We start from the raw sequence: 21,543 nt of genomic DNA on the forward strand, positions 1-21,543 counted from the left end.
TTATTATCTTGGTCTTTTGGGTACAGATGGTCAACTTAAAATACACTCATGTATGTGCTACTAATGTCTGATATGTTATAGACATCATTTTCAATCTTGTCTGTATCCCAGATACTCTGATTGTTGCTATGTATATACCTTTGTTGTTTTGACTATTTCATTATTTTTTACAGTACTGCGATGAAGGTCAATGTGACCGAAACGTCTATACTGTATGTACTGTATATTAAAAACTACCTTTTCACTGGAAATCATATATAGTGTGTGCCAATTTCTATATTCATATGACTACGGACTAGGATCCTACTTGCTGCACCACCACTTTATAGCTGTGCTAAACGGTTTTGTGTTTCAGCATGATAATGACCCAAGCACACTGCCGGGTCAACCAAGGAGTGGCTTCGTAAGAAGCATATGAAGGTCCTGGAGTGGCCTAGCCAGTCTCCCGATCTCAACCCCATAGAAAACCTTTGGCGGGATTTGAAAGTTGCCCAGTGACAGGCCCAAAACATCACTGCTCTATAGGAGATCTGCATGGAGGAATGGGCCAACGTACCACCAACAGTGTGTGCCAACCTTGTGAAGACTTACAGAAAACGTTTGACCTCTGTCATTGCCAACAAAGGAAATATAACAAAATATTGAGATGAACTTTTGTTAATGACCAAATACTTATTTCCACCATAATTTGCAAAATAAATCTTACCAAATCAGACAAGATGATTTTCTGGATTTGTTTTCTCATTTTGACTCTCATAGTTGTGGTCTACCTATGATGTCAATTACAGGCCTCTCTCATCTTTTTTAACTGGGAGAACTTGCACAATTGGTGCCTGACTAAATACTTTTTTCCCCACTGTATCCCTGATAACCTAGATGAAATATAGAGTTATTCTTAGAGCAGGGCTGGAGGAGTGGAGTAAGGCACAGGAAGTAGCTCCTCAGGGGCGTGACAAGCCTTTGGTTATGCCCCACCTTTGCAGACCATGCACTATAGGCCTACACTGTTTTTGACCTTTATTTAATTGACAAAAAATGATCCAATATCACATGTCAGAGTGGCAAAGGTTATGTGAACCTTTAGGGTTATCAGATAACGTGATATTAGATTCTGCTGTTTTCAATCAATGGGATTACAACCTGGCGTGATTGGGCGACCAGTTTTATTTAAATAGGAATTTAAGTCTGATGCTCACAGCACATTTTTATGGAAGTGTATCATGGAACGAACAAAGAAGATTTCTGAGGAAGAAGAGTTGTTTATAAAACCAACCTTCAAGAATTTGGATGCAACAATCCACAGTCAGGCAAACTGTGTACAAACTGAGGACATTCAAGACCATTATTACCCTCGCCAGAAATGATCGACTAACAAAGATTAACTCCAAGAGCAAGGCTTGTAAAAGTCTGCAAGGTCACAAAGAAACCCAAGGTAGCATCTAATTAACTTAAGGCCTCTCATATCAGAGATCAAGCTGTTTTGTAGGGAGGAATGAGCTAAAATTCCTCCAAATCAATGAGTAGGACTAATAAACAATTACTGGAAGAGTTTACATGTAGTTACTGCAGAAGTTCACATACTTTTGCCACGCAGACATGTCAAGTGAGAGAAAGCAGACTTGTTGGCATCGAGAGACTATAAAAGCCTGTCCTGACCTCACAGATGATGGAGCCGAAAGACCTAGAATGGATCCATTTTATGACTTCTTTAAAACAGCTTCATACAGGTGACATTACTTACCTCCAAAGAAATTCTGCCAAACCAGGCAAAGAATGAGCTGTACACGGAGCGGGCATACCCGGGAATGTTCCTTATGAGGACGAAAGCTAAAATCTGCACAACAAAAGAGAAAGAGATCAGGTCTCAAATTTTTCTTTTTAACTAATTGTAAGACTTTCAGTCCAGCCTTCTTCTCTATGCATGGACTCCCTGCTTCCTGTACACCCAGAGCCAACCTGTACAAGTAAAGCTGCAGTATAAAGCATGGCGGAGGAATAGTATTTCCTCTTTTTAGGCCTCAGAGGTGAAGCGCTTTTTTAAATGCTCTTATGGAAGCAACAATGATCGGTCTGAAAGACTTGTGACACATTTAGGTTGTGCCCACCACCTGCAGACATGATGAGAACAGTCGGTACCTGTACAACAGAAATGGACGGGTGCATCTCGTTGCATTCGGTCTTGTTTTTACAACTGCTGGCCCATATGGAATAAGTCTGAAGAAAGAAGAAGGACAGTGGTTATTAACCCATCAAGGAAGCAGCCATTCTTTGTTTCTTCCACAATTCAAAGCTCTTAGATTTTCACGTAGACACAGCCGTGTGAGGATTCTTTGCAGTTCTAGCTTTGAGTGACATCATTCACTTTACCATACAATGTAGCGGGGGGGAAAAAAAAAAAAAAAACAGAAAAAATTCAAAGTGCGTGAAATGTGAAAAAAAAAGGAGATTTTTGTGTACTCACCGTAAAATCTCTTTCTCTTAGCCTCTAATTGGGGGACACAAGACCTTGGGTGTTATGCTTTCTGTCCACTAGGAGGCGACACTATGCTTAATCTGAAAAAGATTTGGCTCTGGCTCCTCCTCCACAGTATACACCCCTGGGCGGCATCCGCCTTACCTCAGTTTTTGTACCCAAGCAGTAGGAGAAGATAACAAATCCAACATAACCAAGCCTATAAACAAAGGCTACTATGTACAGCTCAAGGAACAATATGAGTACCCAACATAATAACAGCCCGCAAGGGCAACAGGGTGGGAGCTGTGTCCCCCAATTAGAGGCTAAGAGAAAGAGATTTTACGGTGAGTACACAAAAATCTCCTTTACTTTGTCGCCTCATTGGGGGACACAAGACCTTGGGACGTCCCAAAGCAGTCCCTGGGTGGGAAGCAATGGACGAATATTGTGCCGACAGGTCCCTAGACTTGGGACACTGCCGCCTGCAGTACCCGTCTACCCAGACTCGCTTCCACTGAGGACTGAGTACGTGTGTAAGCTAGTCCAAGTGGCCGCTTTACACACGTGTTGTGCTGAAGCCTGGCGTCGAATGGCCCAGGAGGCTCCTACCGCCTGTGTGGAATGTGTCGTGATACCGGCCGGAATAGGAGAATTGTTTAGGCGGTAGGCATCATGGATGGCGGACCTGATCCACCTGGCAAGGGTAGCTTTTGAAGCCGGTAAACCCCTGCGAATGCCTTCTGGAATAAGGAAAAAAAGGAATCAGACTTCCGGAAGGGTGGAGTCCTAGACACACACATACGCAATGCCCTGGCAAGGTCAAGCGTATGCAGGGCCCTCTCCACTCTATGAACCGGAGCCGGGCAAAGGGTCGGTAATGAGATGCCCTCATTGAGGTGGAAATCAGACACAACCTTTGGAAGGAAGGATGGAACTGTACGGAGAACCACCTTGTCCTGGTGGAAGAATAGGAAAAGCTGTTTGCAGGAGAGCGCTGACAGCTCAGACACCCTGCGTAGCGAGGTGATTGCCACGAGGAAGACCACCTTTTGTGATAAAACTCGAAGTGGAACTTCCTTAAGAGGTTGAAAAAGGAGGTGCCTGTAGAGCAGTTAGGACCAAATTAAGGTCCCACGTATCCAGTGGACGTCTGTAAGGAGGGACCAATCTGGAGACTCCCTGAAGAAACGTCCTGACTTGTGGTTTGTTAGCAATACGCTTTTGAAAGAGCACTGAAAGCGCTGACACCTGACCCTTAAGCGATCCTAAGGATAGGCCGGCGTCCAGACCTGATTGAAGGAAACCACGAACTTTCGGAAGAGAGTAAGGGAACGGAATTCGCCCGCGAGAGTCGCACCAAGTAAAATACGTTTTCCAGGTACGATAATAAACTTTGGCGGAAGCTGGTTTCCGTGCCCTGATCATGGTTCTAATGACGTCTGGAGCAAACCCTGCCTGGGTTAAAACCCAGGTTTCAAGGACCACGCCGTCAAATTGAGAGTCCCTAAATTCTGGTGGTAGAACAGGCCGTGAGACAGGGGATCGGGACGGTCTGGAAGACGCCAAGGGGTGTCTGCTGTAATGCTGAAGGATGTCGGCGTACCATGTACGTCTGGGCCCGTCCGGCGCAATTAGGATGGTCGGAACTCCTTCCTGTTTGATCTTCCTCATGACTCTGGCCATCAGGGGAAGAGGTGGGAAAAGGGAAAAATGTACAGAAGCTGGAACTGAGTCCAGTCCTGAACCAGGGCATCCGCCCCGAGCAACCTCGGACCGCGTGTCCTTGCCATGAAACTGGAGACCTTGGCATTGAGATGAGAAGCGATTAGGTCCACGTCCGGAGTCCCCCAGCGATAACAGATCCGACGAAAGATTTTGGGATGGAGAGACCACTCCCCCGAGTCCATTTCCTGTCTGATGAGGTAGTCGGCTTCCCAGTTGTCCACACCCGGACTGTGGACCACAGAGTACTGATTTCTTGTTTTCTGCCCAGCGAAGGAGACGCACCACATTTCTCATTGCCTGGGCACTGCGAGTCCCACCTTGGTGGTTCACATATGCCACTGCCGTGGCATTGTTCGACTGCACTCTGATGTGAGAGGCCTTCAGCAGATGGCAAAAAACTTTTAGCGCCAGGAAGATAGCTCATATCTCCAGAATGTTGATGGGCATGGTCGCTTCTATTGGAGACCACGTGCCCTGTGAAGTAGGTGCACTGCACCCCATCCTGTTAGACTCGCATCGGTGGTCAGGACTTTCCATCGACTGGGAAGAAAGAATTTTCCTTTGGCCAGTACGGGTGGTTTGAGCCACCAGTACAGTGATTTCCTGGTTGACTCCGTCAGTCGGAACTCCCTTTCGAGGGAGAAAGGGTTCCTGTCCCAGGATCTGAGAATGGCTAGTTGAAGAGGTCTGAGGTGGAACTGGGCAAATGGTACCACCTCCATTGTTGCTGCCATCCTGCTAAGGAGTCTCCTGGCAAACCGAAGAGATCGGCAAGGTATGTGGATTAACATGCGAACTGCACCGCGGATAGCTTGTACCTTGTCCTTGGGAAGGTGTACCAGACCCCTGGAGGTATCGAATAGGATCCCTAGGAAGATCAGTGACTGACTCGGGAGTAGTTGACGACTTCGTAAAGTTGACTAGCCAGCCTAGACGAGTTAGTGTGTTGATCGTGATCGAGACGCTGTCTTCGCAGTCTTTGACAGTAGGTGCCTTGATGAGTAGATCATCCAGACATGGGAGGACCACTATGCCTCTGGAGTGTAGGACATCCATGGTGGCTGCCATAACCTTGGTGAATGTTCTGGGAGCCGTGGCTAATCCGAAAGGCAAAGCCACGAACTGGTACTGATTCTGCCCTATTGTGAACCTGAGAGATCTTTGATGAGCAGGCGCAATAGGGATGTGCAGGTATGCCTCTTGTATGTCTATGGAGGCGAGATATTCTCCCTGTTCCATAGCCGCAATGATGGATCGAAGGGACTCCATGCGAAACTGCCGAACTCTTACAAACTTTTTGAGTTGCGTTAGGTCCAGGAATTGGCCGAACGCTGCCTCCCTTTTTGGGAACCACGAATAGGTTGGAGTAGAGTCCTCGGAATCTCTCGTTTTCGGGAACCCGTATTATGACTCCTGCTTGAAGGAGAGAGATACACTATTTCCTTGACCCACCTGTCCTCTGTAATAGGCAGCCAGACTTGCTGAAAGATTAAAAGTCGACCGCCTACAGGTGGGGTGTCTTCCGTATTTCGTGAGTCATGACGAGGAGAAATTCTGAAAATTCCCTCCTTTGGGCTTTGCCTGGCCTGATGTTGACCGCCAATTCTTGTCCGTCCTCTGTGCTGTCCTTTGGTTGTCCCTGTGAGGGGGAACGGTTGTAATTCCGTGAAGGACGTGAAGCGGCCCAGCCTGAGGAGTTCCGAAAAGACCAGAACCTAGCCTGGTTACGTCGCTTAAACGTACGTTTAGGTTGCGGTTGGGGAAGAAAGGTACTCTTACCCCCCGTGGCATTGGAAAACATCTTGTCTAATTTTTCCCCGAAAAAAATCTCCCACTGACGTACGGGAGATCCGTAAGAGGCTTGTTTGAAGACGCGTCCGCTTCCCATTCTCACAGCCAGAGGATACGTCTGATTGTAATTACATTCGCTGCTATACCTGCTACGCCTCTTGCAGAATCAAAAGCTGCAAGGCGTATGTAATCTGCCACCACCGCTATCTGAACTAGTTGATCGAACATCTGAGGAGCAGACCTTTGGAGGCTCTCCTGCAATCTTTTTGGCCCATTCCAGAATGGCCGTGGCTGCCCACGTTGAGGTGAACGCGGGAGCTAGGGAGGCTCCTGCAGCCTCAAAAATTGAACGAGCCATGCGCTCAACCTGCCAATCTGCTGTATCCTTCAGGGTTGAGCTATCTGGCAGTGAGAGGAGAGACTGTGCTGCAAGCTTAGAGATAGGGGGATCGATTTCCAGAGGATCTGTCCACTTCTTGGTCTTTTTGAGAAAAAAGAGTATCTAGCCCTTTTTTACGGTTTTATTTACGGTTGGCAAATTTTTTGGCAGGCTGCGAAAAATGCTTATCAAGGATGTCCTGAAAGCTTGGGTGATCAGAAAAAAACTTTAGGGACTTCAGGGACCCCTCAAAACAGATCTTATGTTTTGGGGGTTCTTGGGGAGCATCGGATAAAACCAGCACCCGATGAATAGAAGTGATAATGTCCTCAACTAGCGCTGTATTGCTAGGATGACAAGGAGCCTGAGACTCCTATGTTTCCTTTTCTGATTCGGAGTCACAGATGCCCTCTGAATCCTGCGCATCGCTGAGGCGTTGCCTGGAGGGAGAACTGGACCGCTGTTTTTCCATGCCCGAAGATCTCTGTGGAGATCTGCTGCGCCCGTCTCTGGAACGAGACGGTCTAGGATACCTAGAATTACGGTGTCTCTGCCTAGAGCGGGACGACCGTGAGCCATGGGAGGACGTAGCTGAACGTGACCTATGGGGCAGTTCACTACTAGCATTGCCAGGGACTGCCTGTCCGCTTATAGCTGGGATATGACCCTGCATAGCCTGAAGCAATGTGGAAGTCAGCGTATCTATGGACTGTGACATAGATGCGGCCCATACCGGCATGTCAGTGGAGTTGAAACAGTGACAGGAGCCTCTTGGGGCACTGACCCAGCATTTTGGGAACAACTCTGGCAGTACGGTGCATGTTGCCACTGGGAAGATTGGCTTTGCAGGCTGAACAGACTGCGTAACAGCAGATAAACCTGTTTTTTTTTTTCCTTCTTTCGGACCTGGAGACCGACATAGTGCACTGAGTGCCAGCAGGTTATTCTGACCAAAAACCTTATAGGGGTGGCTATGCAGAGGAGCGCTATAGGGAACCTATAGGGAGTCTGCGTCCACAGCAGGATAATATCCTGCTGTGCCTTACCCCACCGGTGTGCTCCTAGATCCGGCGCCAGCAGAAAAACTTCGGTTCTGCGCCCCCTGGAGACTGTGCAGCGTTCTTGAGTAATATAGCAGCGCTGCTGTCTTCCCTGAGGTAAAGAGGTGGGAGGGAGGAGGGGCGGAGAGCAGAAAAAGGGCGCGCAGCCAGGCAAAACCTCGCCTTCCTGGCTCGATCCGCTCCCTGTATGACGCTGTGCAGCGTCATTATCATCCAGGGGGGCAGGCCGGGGGCGGTAACAAGGGCGGCGGCTTCGGCTTAGGCCGAAGCCGCGGTCTAAAGTACAAAATCCTGCCCGGGAAGGGCTCCAGAGCGGTGCGGTAGTCCGGAGGGGGGCAGAAAACGAACCAAAAACCCCCCCGGATGAGTGCCATATCGCCCGGACGCCCCTATATACGCAGCGCAGCCCTGTGTAGGGTCTTTTTGACCCCTTTAGAGGGCTGTCGCTGCCGCAGGGACAGGAATCCCTGCATACTGTGGCCCAAATATGACAGCCCCCGGCCCCATAGCAGACCACAGCAGTGCTGGGGCTACAATAAAGTTAGCGCTGCGAACGCAGCTCCTACCTGCGGCGTCTCAACCTAACATCCCCAGAGGGGGTTAGGGAGGGCGCTTCAACGCCATCAGGAGGAATTCTTAATCACCTCAGCCTCAACCCAAAAGGCCCAGGGCCTGGGGAAGAAGGGGGGTTCTCGACCTCGAACCATGCACCCGAAGGGCTGGGGAGGGAGCGACATGGGGAAGAGCCATCTCTACCTCAACCGGGTACCGCTAAAAAGAGGACCGAGGAGGGAGCCATGCCGGGAGTCTCAGAGAGACTCTCTTTTCTTCATTTGTGTCAAGAAGAATCTTCTTATGGTGTGCCTCCTTGCGACACCAAGCAAAAACTGAGGTAAGGCGGATGCCGCCCAGGGGTGTATACTGTGGAGGAGCCAGAGCCAAATCTTTTTCAGATTAAGCATAGTGTCGCCTCCTAGTGGACAGAAAGCATAACACCCAAGGTCTTGTGTCCCCCAATGAGGCGACAGAGTAAAATACAATTCCGCCACTTTTGCTTTTTTTTCAGGGGTTTTGCTTTTATGGCATTCATAGTGTGGTAAAAATGATTCTTCACGTCAGTACGATTATGGAGATACCAAAAGTACAGTTTATTTCATATTTTTGTGGTTTAAAAAAACAAAACAAAACCACAGAACTTTTTTCCTTTATGTGGTTTACCATATGGGACTTCAATGTACGCCGCAGTGCAAATTATGGGTCTTTTTATTATTTTTTTTATTAATTGGGAAAGGGGTGGCTAGTTAATCGTATGTTTTTTACCAATTAACAAAATCAAAAGTGAATGAACAAAAGAGAAATGTAAATCGCATCAATATTTGGTGGTCGCCCTTTGCCTTTTTCTAGATATGCTTGCAAATAGTTGTGGATTTTGTAGGATTATAGTCAGGTGAGTGGGTAACCATTTCTACCAAACAGGTGATAATGATCATCATTTTCATATGTAGGGTGTAACATGGTCACTAACTGAAACGGAAACAGCCGTGTAGGAGGCTTAAAAGTGGGTGACGAACAGACAAACTGCTACAAAGGTTAGGTTGCAGAAGATCATATCAGGTCACAGGTAACAAGTTATACTGCATCAGCCAGGTCTCTTCCAAGTAAAATTGTCAAAGAAGATTGGGATTTCCAGATGTGCTGTTTAATCTCTTCTGAAGCAGCAGCAAGAAATGGGCAAAGTTGAAGACGTAATACACACTGGACGGCCAAGGAAACTTAGTGCAGCAGATGAAGGACCCATCATGGTAACGGGTCTTTTAAATCTGATGTCCAGCAGTTCCATCAACTCAGGCAGCAACCAGTGGGGCTAAGCTGCACCCATCTACTTTTCCTTGTCAGGTCTGCACATTTTGAGGAATGCCGCTGTGAACTTGCAACTGAAAGCTATATACAGAACGATTACTACAGTTCCTTACTACCATTCACATTATGGATAAGGACTCAGAGGAAATTGAGCAACCTACAAGTAAGTTGCCAGTACTTATATTGGACCTAGTATATGTGGTATCTTTAGTGACAATCCCTCTGGCTACATAACAGATGTACTCTAATTGTTTAATGGTGCACAAGTGTCATTCAATAGTCTCACGGGCTGTGTGTCAATTAGATCTCCTCTGGAATTACAGCATAGTAATTATTGAAGTCTTTGAGCATTTTGTTAATTGAAAATTTATTCTTAATTATAATTCTATTTTTTAAACCTTCTCACTCTGCAAAAGTTGTAGGCAGGTGTGTGAAAAATGCTGCACAGTACTAATATATGGGTGTTATCCTGCCCATGCTCGGGTGCTATCCGAGTGTCTTTGGGGTGTTCGAATAATATGTTCGAGTCCCTGCGGCTGCATATCTCGCGGCTGTCCGACAGCCAAAAAACATGCAGGGATTTCCAGTTTGCTAGGCAATCCCTCCAGGTGTTGGTCATTTATGGGTTACAAACTACAGAGATTTTGTCCTCAGAAACAGGTTCTTTTTAAAAGTTTTTATTTGTCTTGTCTTTGTTACATAATATCTATGATTTACATTTAGGAAGTGCATCAGATCTTTTGAAAGAGTCTTCCATTTTTTTTTTTAATTGCATATGATTTACACGTATTTTGCTTAGCACTCCATTAAAGGGGTTCTCCAGGCTTTGGGCTCAAGTCTGCAGTCACTCGATGTGACTGCAGACTTGTGAGTGTGCGCGGTCAGGACTCTCTGGTGCCAGGAGCGCAAGAATGTAATTTGCATACTTGTGGTCATGTGCAAGCTAGACGTAATGCAAGTGTATTGAGCGGCACGTCTAGTTGGAATGTGGCCGGATGCATGCAAATCGCAGACTTGCTGGCACCGGAGAATTAGAAGCCCCCCCTCGGTCACTCTCTCCTGTGCCCACTTGCTCCCCCAGCATCTGTTGCAGGCAGGTGGAAAGAAAACTCTATAGACTGACTAACAATAGGGATTCTTTATGAATCCAGAACCGAGAAGGGATGGAACTGGGGCAAAACGGACCAAAAGATGACAGCAGGGACCAAGTGACCTCCCAGTGGTTCCGGCATTCAGAAGAAGAACATTTGCATTCTGGTCTATTTAGCGCTACTTTCACATATTGGAGCAAAGTAAAAAGTACTAGACAACTACTAAGTTTCCCAGATGTTCTGTCCTGGTTCTTAAAAGGGAGTTCCCATGATATAAAGTTATGGTATATTTCTTGGATATATCGATATAATCAGGACTTACCAAAAAAGACACGACGGAGAAGAAGAGCAGCACATTGGAGACTTTGGTGGAAAACAGAGGTTCCCCTTTTCCTTCAAAAAGCACCTGATACTTCTGTAACGCCAGGTAGATGAATGCAAACAGCATGCCATGGAAAACAGCCTGCAAGACACAACGTACAGAAGAATCAGCCACCATTGCCATGTTAGTAAGATCTGCCTTTCTCCACCCCTCCAAGGGATGTGGCGGCAGCCATATTGGGGGCCACACATCCAACCCAGAAACTATGGATTATAGATGCTGTGTTTTGATGCTGCTATTCTTTGGACAGAAGACAGTGTTGTTTTTTTTTCTTCATATTCTGAGAGCCATATTCTATTAACCAGTTCAAGATGAGGCAGTTTTCATAGCATAATTTTTTATTTTACTTTCACCCTCTCAACATTTTTTATTGCCAATATCGTGCCATATTGGTAGGTAAATAGAAGAAATATGCGCCTGTTTTTCTTTTTTTTTTCTAGAACCATAAAGGATCGCTGAAAGACATTGAAATTGTGTTCCACTTCCCGTAACAATTATTTTTATGTAATCAAGACAAGTTGTTTTTTTTTCCCCCTCGACAAGATTGCAATTATTTTTTTTTCTTGATTTTTATATATTTATTTCACAAGTTGTGCTGCCTATAAGGTCATAAAAGACTTTTTAGGGGGAATTTCAACACAAGCACTTTTTTTTCTCATTTTCCCTGTATCTAGTGCTGGTACATTAGTCCCAGTTAAAAGGTGCAAATTCAGCCTAGTAACTAACTGCAAGGCAGAGGGGGATCAGGGTCTTCTAGGACCCCCCGTTATATCCCTACACCCATCGATCACATTGTTGTCCGCGATTCCTATATACTGTACACACAGCGATCGGGAAGGCAGACACACTAATAAACCCTCTCTGTCTTCTATGTACTGTGACCTTTTTAGAATGTCATTGTAAAATAGAATGCTTACGTAATACAGAATTACGTAAGAAGTTTGTGGGGGGGTTTTTTCAATTTGGATTTTTTTTTTACATTATTGAAATGGACCCTGCGATCCTTTTATCTTACAGAATACACTCCACTACTGACTGAATCACAGGGGAAAATCGATGGACTGAAGGACTCTCTCTCTCTTTGACTTAACCCTTAGATGCAATGGTTACTAATAACCGCAGCATCTAACAGCGGCCTCTGGGACACTCAATGAGTTATGTAAACTGTTCATGTTAGGGCATGAAACATTATTAGAAAGTGGCCTGAACATTTAATATCTCTGTATTACATTATCCCTCTCTTGTTCCTCCAGGAAATGTATAAATAATTTAAGGAGCCACAATAGTGGAGGAAGACACAGGCACAAAGTCCTAAAAAAAGAGACGCTCCAGATGCTCTAAAATGAAGAGGTGACCACAATCCATAGGAGTGTAGAGAAAATACTTACATATCGGTCTAAACTCCATCGAAACCACCACTCGTAGACTTCACCATGTAACTCAAACAGTTTAGAGATCGGCCAAAGAGAGAAGATCTTCTCGAAGGAGTCCTGGGAGGAAAGAGCAGAACATCAGAGAATATCGTGGGGGTAAATAAACACCAGATCCGCACTACTATTGTGCCGTGATTTCCCCCCCTAGTGTGGCTTCCACAGTGGTAATTAATGTATGGCACTGATGTAAATGTCAGACATGATGAGATTACTGAAACGTTAACACTCCTGGCCTTCCTAAAGTCATATAGATGCAACACAAATTTCAGATACCGGAAGGTTACACAACACAGACCCCCCCATCTAACAGAGAAATGGGGGTCCAACAACCCTATGAGAAAGGGTGTGTAACTGCAGCTCACGAACGCAACGCACTGACGCCTTTATATATATTCTCTCTGGATTCCACGGCTGCCACGTCCAATTTCCATCAGTGTTGTCATGGGAACTGTATGGAACCAAATGGCCATCTACACTAAAATGTGTTTTCCAGAACTTAGGGTGGTTCATCAATATCTAATTAGCGGGGGTCTGGCACCCCAAACCCCCACTGGATCAGCTGCCGGATCTATGGTCTACGGAGCCAGAGCAGCACAGCGCCATACACAGTGTACTGGCTGTTCTCATGTACTGTAGCTCAGATCTCATCCACTCCAATAGGAGCCGATCTGCAATATTGAGAAATGGCCACAACACAGTGCACGGAGCCGCGCTATTCCACTCCATTCAATGATCACATAACAGCGGATCGGGCTGATGTCAATGATCCTTACGATAGGCGATCAATATCTCGGTGTTGCACACCACCCCCCATTAATATCTGATTTACCTCTGTGTCACATCAGTGTGCATGGCAAGATGCATCCATGCAAGGACACGTAGGATAGATGGTAGACTCTGGTCATATTTATTAGGGTCTTTAGAAGCTAAAAACCATGAGGTGTCGCCCCGCATGTACAGTTAGCCCTTCATGACCCTCACAGCCATAATTTACAGGGGAGGTCCACGTAAGGAAATGCAGCGTACCTGAGCACGAGACAGGACGTAGATACACAGCAGCAGGAAGCCGAGCTTCAACACCAGCCCGAAATACCAAATGTTATTAGCTGGAGAAGAGGAAATGCAACATCAATGTGACGGAGGAACAGAACCAAATTACTACACAAATTATTCATTATAACATATGTTTGTGAAAAGAGTCTGCCAGCGACTCATCTCCCGCTCCCCCAGCTCGCACAATTCCAGGGAGGAAAAACCTACTGGACAGGCAAGTGTTTGTAACAGATAAGCTGCAGTCAGCGAGCGTCGATCAATACTTAACAATTACAGGAGGGTTTATCTGAGTACACGTCTATTAGCACACGGCACATGCTTGCGTTTCTATACTTATACTTAGATTACTGCGTGGACATGAGGACATCAGATTGATGTACGACCCCTAGTAACGAACATCAGATGTTCAAAAAAAAAAAAAAACCCTGTATAGTCTCTCCTCACAACAGAACTCTCCGACCACCGTCCAGTCCCCTTCTTTCCACCGTCGCGCACCACATCTCCTGCCCCTTCACTACCAGCCGCGTACAGGCTTGGAAGTCACTGCATATCATGTGCAGTAAAGCTACGGCCTGGACGTGGCCGGAAATCATCGTCTACCCGATGATGGAAAGAAGAAAAACAGATCCATGTGATGAGTATTGGTTAAAAAAGATTAAAAAAAAAAAAAAAAAAAAAAATTCTGCTCACCTCTTCACTATCCGGTCTTCTACTTTCCAATGCATCTCTAAGACTTCCAGCCGCTTCCACGCCCTGGATCTTATGACATAGCCTGGACGCAGCTGTAAGTCCTGGCTTATAGTGAGGAGGCCAAAAACGTGCCACCGCCAACGACAGAAAGAAGAGGGCTGTATGATGGGTGGCGATCAGCATCATTTTTTCCCCCTACTTAAATATATATCTAGGTTACAAAGTTAAAAAATATATCAAGTTCGTAACCAGGGGCCTGTCTGTATTGACAATTTTTTTTATACATCTATTATGTTTAGATTTACGTTTTTAACCCAAACATAAAGGATTAAAAGAGTTGAAAAAGTTAAAAACGACAACAGAATTGACCCACATTTAAAATACACAAAGGTGTAAATTTAGAAGAAACCAGAGGTCGCTGTTACCATTTGCCTTCTTCTGGGTGATCTGTGGCCATAAAGCCATGGATCCATAAATGACCATGAACCAGAAGGTGACCAACGGAACGAAGTAGTAGAACTGGTAGGGCCGGTCCATGACGATACAGAGGACGACCACCAAGAAGTTCAGGCGGAATAAGACCTAGGACGGCAGAAATGAACGGCATTAATACCATGAAACCTATTAAATATTAACATTTCATGATGAAAACCCAAGGTTTAGCCAGCGTTTTTTTTTTTTTTTTTTTTTAAAGGTCTTTCTCATTTAGAGAAATGTGGGATCCCTAACTTCTTGAACTCCCAACCAACTCACTCACATGCCTTTAACATGAAAGAGAAACCATTCCACAAGAGTTTTGATGCTCTTCTGGACGATGAGTATAAAATCCCATCAACAGAGCGCCCCCCAGAGAAACACGAATATTTACTCAAGAGCAATTAATGCAGTTACACTACTCTACAAATATGCGAAAATCTACGTACCTGGGAGATGCGGTAGATTCCAAAATCTCCCTTTAACCAGAAATAGGAAAAGTGTCCGTATCCAGTCTGAAATAAATAGGCAGCGACCAGAACCCGTACGTGCATGTACACCGGCAAAAACTAGGAGAGAGGTAACAGAAGTCACTAGTGATTACATGAAGAGTGTATATGAGGTTCTGCAGCAGCTGAGGTGCATATTATGAGATGCCGCAGTAGCTGATGGGTGTGTTGTGAGGTTCTGCAGCAGCCTCTTCTGATATGCTGCAACTCCCTCTTTTTGAGTGAGGAAGCCCTACATGTCAGTCCATGTTTGGCCCCATCGATGAAGCATTCTGCTGTCAGATCAGCAGCGTCTACAGTAGCATGTAAAAGTCTGGGCACCCCTGGTCAAAATAATGTTATTGTCAACAGTTAAGCAAGTTGAAGATTAAATGTTCTCTAAAAAGCCTAAAGTTAAAGATGACGTTTCTTTTGTATTTTAGGAAAAAAATATATATTTTGAAAGTATCACAGTTTATAAATGCTTTTTGAGTCTTTCAATTCTTGTTTGAGGGATTTTCTTCCATTCTTCCTTGGAGAATTCTTCCAGTTCTGTGCGATTCCTGGGTCGTCTTGCATTCTCTGCTATTTTGAGGTCTAGCCACAGATTGTCAATGATGTTCAGATCAGGGGACTGTGAGGGCCATTGTAAAGCCTACAGTTTGCGCCTTTTGAGGTCATCTATTGTGGATTCTGACGTGTGTTTAGGATCATTATCCATTTGTAGAAGCCATCCTCTTCCTCTTTTCACCTTCAGCTTTTTTACAGATGGTGTTATGCTTCCATTAAGAAATTGTTGAATTTTCATTGAATCCATTCTTCCCTCTACCCGTGAAATGTTTCCTGTACCATTGGATGCAACACAATCCCAAAGCATGATTGAGCCACCCCCATGCTTAACATGGTTGGCGAGATGTTCTTTTCCTGAATTCCTGTCCCCTTTATTCTCCAGACCTTTGATCATTGTGGCCAGAGATTTTACCCTCACTGGTCCACAGGACTTGTTTCCAAAATGCATCAGCGTAGATGTTCTTTTGCATATTTCTCTGACTCTGAATTTAATTGTGAGGACGCAAGAGAGGTTTTCTTCTGATGACTCTTCCATGAAGGCCATATTTGTGCAGGTGTCTCAACAGTAGAACAATGTACCACAACTCCAGAGTCTGCTAAATCGTCTTTTGCAGTCAAGCGGGGGTTCCGATTTGCCCATCAATCTTACGAGCAGCTCTCACTGAAATTGTGCTTGGTCTTCCAGATCTTATCTTGACCTCCATTGCTCCTGTTAATTGACCTTTCCTTATTACATTTTGAAAAGAGGAAAAAGCAACTTGAAAATACTATCTTCTTATAGCTTTTTCCTGCTTTGTAGGCCTCCACCATTTTCAGAGTGCCAAGCAGCTGCTTAGAAGATCCCATGGCTGCAGATTTTTGGAGGCTGAGTTTTTATAAAGCTGGGAAATTTGCAATACCTGGCCTTTCTTAACGAAGATACTGAACAAGCCATAATCCTAACAGGCTAATTAAGGTCTGAAACCTTGGTCAAAGTTATATGACAATACAAACACACATACTTTTTTGTTTTTTTTTGCCTAAATTACAAAAGGAATTTGTCATCTTTAACTTTAGGCCTTTTAGAGAACATTTCATCTTCAACTTGCTTAACTTTTAACTATTCACAACAGTAATTTTGACCAGAGGTGCCCAAACTTTTACATACCAGTGTATGTACTGCCGCACATCCTCATAGGACACGTTATTACAGACTTGTCTGTGCAGATTCTGTTTATTCCGTGTGTTACAATACAAACGACTTGGACCAGTCACCGCAGTGACGATACTCACAGAGCTGGCTCCGGATATATGATAGATTAATATGACGAGCTGCATCCATCCCTTCCACTCATCAGTTTGATCCCGATTCAACAATTTTGTCTGAAATCAAACAAGAAAGAGAAAGTTGGAGTCAGCGCTGGTATAAGGACCATATAAACCTTCACTACGGCCACCAAACTGACAATCAATATGGTGGCCCTTCTTGTGATCATATTTGCAAATGCTGCCTCCTGCACCAAGGCAGAAAACAGCCAATATCTCTCCAAGCAAAACAATCCGACTCTAGTCCACTGGCCATGTGGCAGCTGCAGCCAATCACTGCCCGCAGCGGTGTCCAACACATTATTAACAGCCTGCGATTGACTACAGCAGTCACGTCGGTCTAGATAGAGCAGGAAGTCATTACTGAAAACCTCTAAGTGATCCAAAGTACAGGGACAGCAGAGATAATTCTCCTCACATGATGGTTTGCAATAAAACGAGGTCAGAAGAAGCGAGAAACAGCAACAGAACACCAACATAGTAAATCACTCCTGCTTACCCATAGTCAGTGGTGTCTCCCACACCTTGCCCAGTGGCCCATTGACGCACGTTTCTCATTGCAGCTTTTTCAAAAGGGGGTATGTACTGGCAGATCTCTTAGGTTTAAATAAGACTATTGCCCCTTTCATTAGAGATCATTTATCCCCTGCTGCCACATCTTTTGTATCCTGCACATTAAGTGCTCTTTTCTAATATGGGGAGAATAGATAGAGTAGTGTTATTAACTTCTAAAAATGGCTGTGTTCATGGTCTTCAACAAAATGGCCGCCGATGGTGACACGGCATCTTGATTCCTTTGTTTATATCTCCTCGGTAGCTATCGATATATGCACTGTGCGCATGCGTAATGACGTCACCGAGCGGGTTTCTGCCTGCATGCCTACAGTGTAGCGACAGCAATGGGGGAGGGGATACATGGATTCCAAGACACGTGCGTCGGCATTCATGTGCACTTTAGGCAATATTCTATTTAAGCCTAAGAGTTCTGCCAGTATATACCCCATTTTGTATAAGCTGCAACGAGAAACGTGTGTCAAGGGGCCGCTGGGCATAGTGTGGGAGACACCACTAACTATGTGGCAAGCAGGAGTGATTTACTACAGCATTGGTATCGAATATTGGGCATAGTCCCTCTTTACCTTTTTTCTCTACCAACTTTATGATACTTGAAGCTGCCTATAATGACTATAGTCCTGACTTTGCCCTCTCTGGATATACATTGTCTCCCATTCCATCCCTAGCTTACCTTCATGTCTCCTCCATGTTCCCCCTCCGTGTTTGTTCTGTAGTGTTTGTTGGACATTACATTTGTATGGGATTATCTAATAAAAGTGTTTCATTTTTTTGTGATTTGTGGGACGTTGTATATACACCATTTTTTGGTTTGCGACATCTTTGGGAGTTGTCTGTTTAACTCATCCCTGTTGGATGTTTACTCTGGAAGAGAGACATTTCTGCTCTTGGCCACAGTGCTACATTGTGCTTGATGATTATTGTTTTAAATACATAAAAGAGTATAGAGAGTCATTGTGTACATACATTACTGATCCCAAGTTACATCCTGTATTATACTCCAGAGCTGCACTCACTATTCTGCTGGTGCAGTCACTGTGCACATACATTACTGATCCCAAGTTACATCCTGTATTACACTCCAGAGCTGCACTCACTATTCTGCTGGTGCAGTCACTGTGTACATACATTACTGATCCTGAGTTACATCCTGCATTATACCCCAGAGCTGCACTCACTATTCTGCTGGTGCAGTCACTGTGTACATACATTACATTACTGATCCTGAGTTACATCCTGTATTATACTCCAGAGCTGCACTCACTATTCTGCTGGTGCAGTCACTGTTTACATACATTACATTACTGATCCTGAGTTACATCCTGTATTATACTCCAGAGCTGCACTCACTATTTTGCTGGTGCAGTCGCTGTGTACATACATTACTGATCCTGAGTTACATCCTGTATTATACTCCAGAGCTGCACTCACTATTCTGCTGGTGCAGTCTTCGAACATGTTATAAACATGCAAACCGTGACATATGGTAAGGTTTTGTAGTTGATTACTTGTGTTATGTGATATGTGTCTGTAAATTAACTGTTTTGCAGAATTGTAAGGCTGTGTGCACACGCTGCGGATTAGGTGCGGATTCATCCGCGTGGATTTTGTAAAATCCGCAGGTCAAAATACCTGCGGTTTTACCTGCGGATTGCTCTGCGGTTTTGTCCTGCGGTTTTTCATCTCCTCAATGGAGGAGATGGCAAACCGCAGCAGAATCCGCAGAAAGAATTGACATATCAATTCTTTCTGCGGATTGAAAACCGCAGATAATCCGCGCGGAAAATTCCGCACCGTCTCCATTGCGGTTTTTGATTCCCATAGGGAATCATGGTACTGTACACCGCGGTAAAAACTGCTACGGGTCCGCAGCGGCCAAAACCGCTGCGGAACCGCAGCAAAATCCGCAGCGTGTGCACACAGCCTAAGTACATTGGTGAGAACCTGATACCAATGGCAGACCTCTCGGATTTTCAAAGAGGCCAAATTGTTGGTGCTCGTATGGCAGGCGCTAGTGTAACAGAAAGTGCCCGAATGCTTGGCGTGTCAAGCGGTACTGTCTCCAAAGTAATGACTGCGTTTGAAAGAGAAGGAAAAACGACCGCAGCAACGCACAGGTCGGCCGAAAGTCGAAGTTGACTGAGAGAGACCGTCGGACTCTAAAGCGAACTGTGAGAGAGGATCGCAAGACCACGGCTCCGAACATCACTGCTGAGCTCAATGAACACCTACAGAAACCAGTTTCCACGAAAACTTTTCGTCGGGAGCTGCACAAATCTGGATTCCACGGAAGAGCTGCAATTCGAAAACCGCTGCTCTCAATGACAAAGCGTTTAGAGTGGTGTAGAAACCTCCAGAATTGGTCCCTCGAGTAGTGGAAACATGTGATATTCTCAGACGAATCGTTTACCCTATTCCCGACCACCGGCCGAGTGCACGTTTGGAGACAGCCAAAAGAAGCATTCCATCCAGACTGCCTTCTCCCAACAGTAAAACATGGCGGAGGTTCTGTGATGATCTGGGGTGCTATTCGTGGAGATCCGCCGGGCCAATGATATCCCTTCATGGAAGAATTAACAGCCGAGATTATTTAGGTATTTGGGGCGACCAAGTGCATCCTATGGTTCAAGCACTGTTCCCGGAGGGGAACGCTATCTTTCAGGATGATAATGCACCAATTCATACAGCTAGAATCGTTAAAGCATGGCACGAGGAACATTGTAATGAAGTTGAGCATCTCATCTGGCCCCCACAATCCCCAGACCTCAACATTATTGAACATTTATGGTCGATTTTAGAGATTCAAGTTAGATGTTGATTTCCGCCGCCATCGTCGCTCAAAGAACTGGAGGGTGTTTTAACTGAAGAATGGGCTACAATTCCTTTGGAAACAATTCACACCTTGTATGAATCCATACCTTGGAGAATTGAGGCTGTAATCGCCGCAGAAGGTGGACCTACACCATATTAAACTAACTTTTGTTGATGTTTCCATGTGTTTCCATTATTTTGTCCAACCCCTGTACATTACTGATCCTGTACTGATCCTGTGTTACATCCTGTATTATACTCCAGAGCTGCGCTCACTATTCTGCTGGTGCAGTCACTGTGTACATACATTATTGATCCTGAGTTACATCCTGTATTATACCCCAGAGCTGCACTCACTATTCTACTGGTGCAGTCACTGTGTACATAGATTACATTACTGATCCCAAGTTACATCCTGTATTATACTCCAGAGCTGCACTCACTATTATGCTGGTGCAGTTACTGTGTACATACATTACTGATCCTGAGTTACATCCTGTATTATACCCCAGAGCTGCACTCACTATTCTGCTGGTGCAGTTGTGAAGGAAAGAATGGCTAATGAAATCAATTATTAACCTTACATAAACCAGTTCAGATATGATGTGTCAAAATGGCGTCTATATCCTAGAACAACGCCCTGGAAGGAATTTTTGGAATGTGAAGTGAATACACCAAGACACTACAGTGCTGTGCAAATTAATTGGGAGAAAGCATTTTTTTTAAGTAAAACCATAAGTTGGTTACCAGTCAGTGATTAAACCAGTTTTATCTGCTTTCATCAGGCACTCACACCTGTTCAAATCAGTTAAAACTGGTTTGAATCACTGACTGGTAACCAACTTACGATTTTACTTAAAAAAAATGCTTTGTCCCAATTAATTTGCACAGCACTGTATATATGGGGTGGACCTAACATGGACCAATCATAGACTGACACCATAGTTGTTGAAAAGTTGTGCAACACCCACTTCCTGCCTGTTACATGATCTCTTTGTTCTACTAATAAAGTCCAGTTGTGTGCCAGCTTTTGCCGAGGAAGGAGCATACATCTGACCGTGTCCGGTGTCTCTCTTTCTCTATCGCTTCATTGGGGGACACAGGAACCATGGGGTGTATGCTGCTGCCACTAGGAGGCTGACACTATGCAGAAAAAAGTTCTCTCCTCCTCCGCAGTGTACACCCCACCGACAGGAAGTAGGATGTTCAGTTTAGCTTAGTGTCAGTAGGAGGTAGACACGGGTCTTTCACTAGACCCTTATCTACCTCAATGTGCGTAGTTTCTTTTCAGGTTTTTAGGGATACAGTGTCAATGGTCACTACTGTACTCCCACACAGAGACAATGAGTACGGCGTGTACTGCCACCCCGTATCCTCATATGGCTGGACGGCAGGACCCCAA

At 45.1% G+C, this 21,543-nt stretch overlaps 1 protein-coding gene across 1 annotated transcript in view; it reads right to left on the reverse strand.

Annotated features, from left to right (window-relative positions):
- Positions 1-21,543, reverse strand: part of CASD1 (CAS1 domain containing 1) — a 72,009-nt gene that overhangs the window by 15,294 nt on the left and 35,172 nt on the right. Inside the window, exons 11-18 of the mRNA XM_073582059.1 lie at positions 16,725-16,814; positions 14,844-14,963; positions 14,346-14,502; positions 13,204-13,283; positions 12,133-12,234; positions 10,685-10,825; positions 2,137-2,214; positions 1,742-1,834 (exon numbers count right to left, since the gene is read on the reverse strand). Coding sequence (XP_073438160.1) covers positions 1,742-1,834; positions 2,137-2,214; positions 10,685-10,825; positions 12,133-12,234; positions 13,204-13,283; positions 14,346-14,502; positions 14,844-14,963; positions 16,725-16,814 — 861 coding nt within the window. The remainder of the gene's footprint in view (positions 1-1,741; positions 1,835-2,136; positions 2,215-10,684; positions 10,826-12,132; positions 12,235-13,203; positions 13,284-14,345; positions 14,503-14,843; positions 14,964-16,724; positions 16,815-21,543) is intronic.

The sequence above is a fragment of the Dendrobates tinctorius genome, unplaced genomic scaffold (assembly GCF_039654945.1).
Source record: "Dendrobates tinctorius isolate UK_male_01 unplaced genomic scaffold, ASM3965494v1 ptg000070l, whole genome shotgun sequence".
Lineage (NCBI taxonomy): Eukaryota > Metazoa > Chordata > Amphibia > Anura > Dendrobatidae > Dendrobates > Dendrobates tinctorius.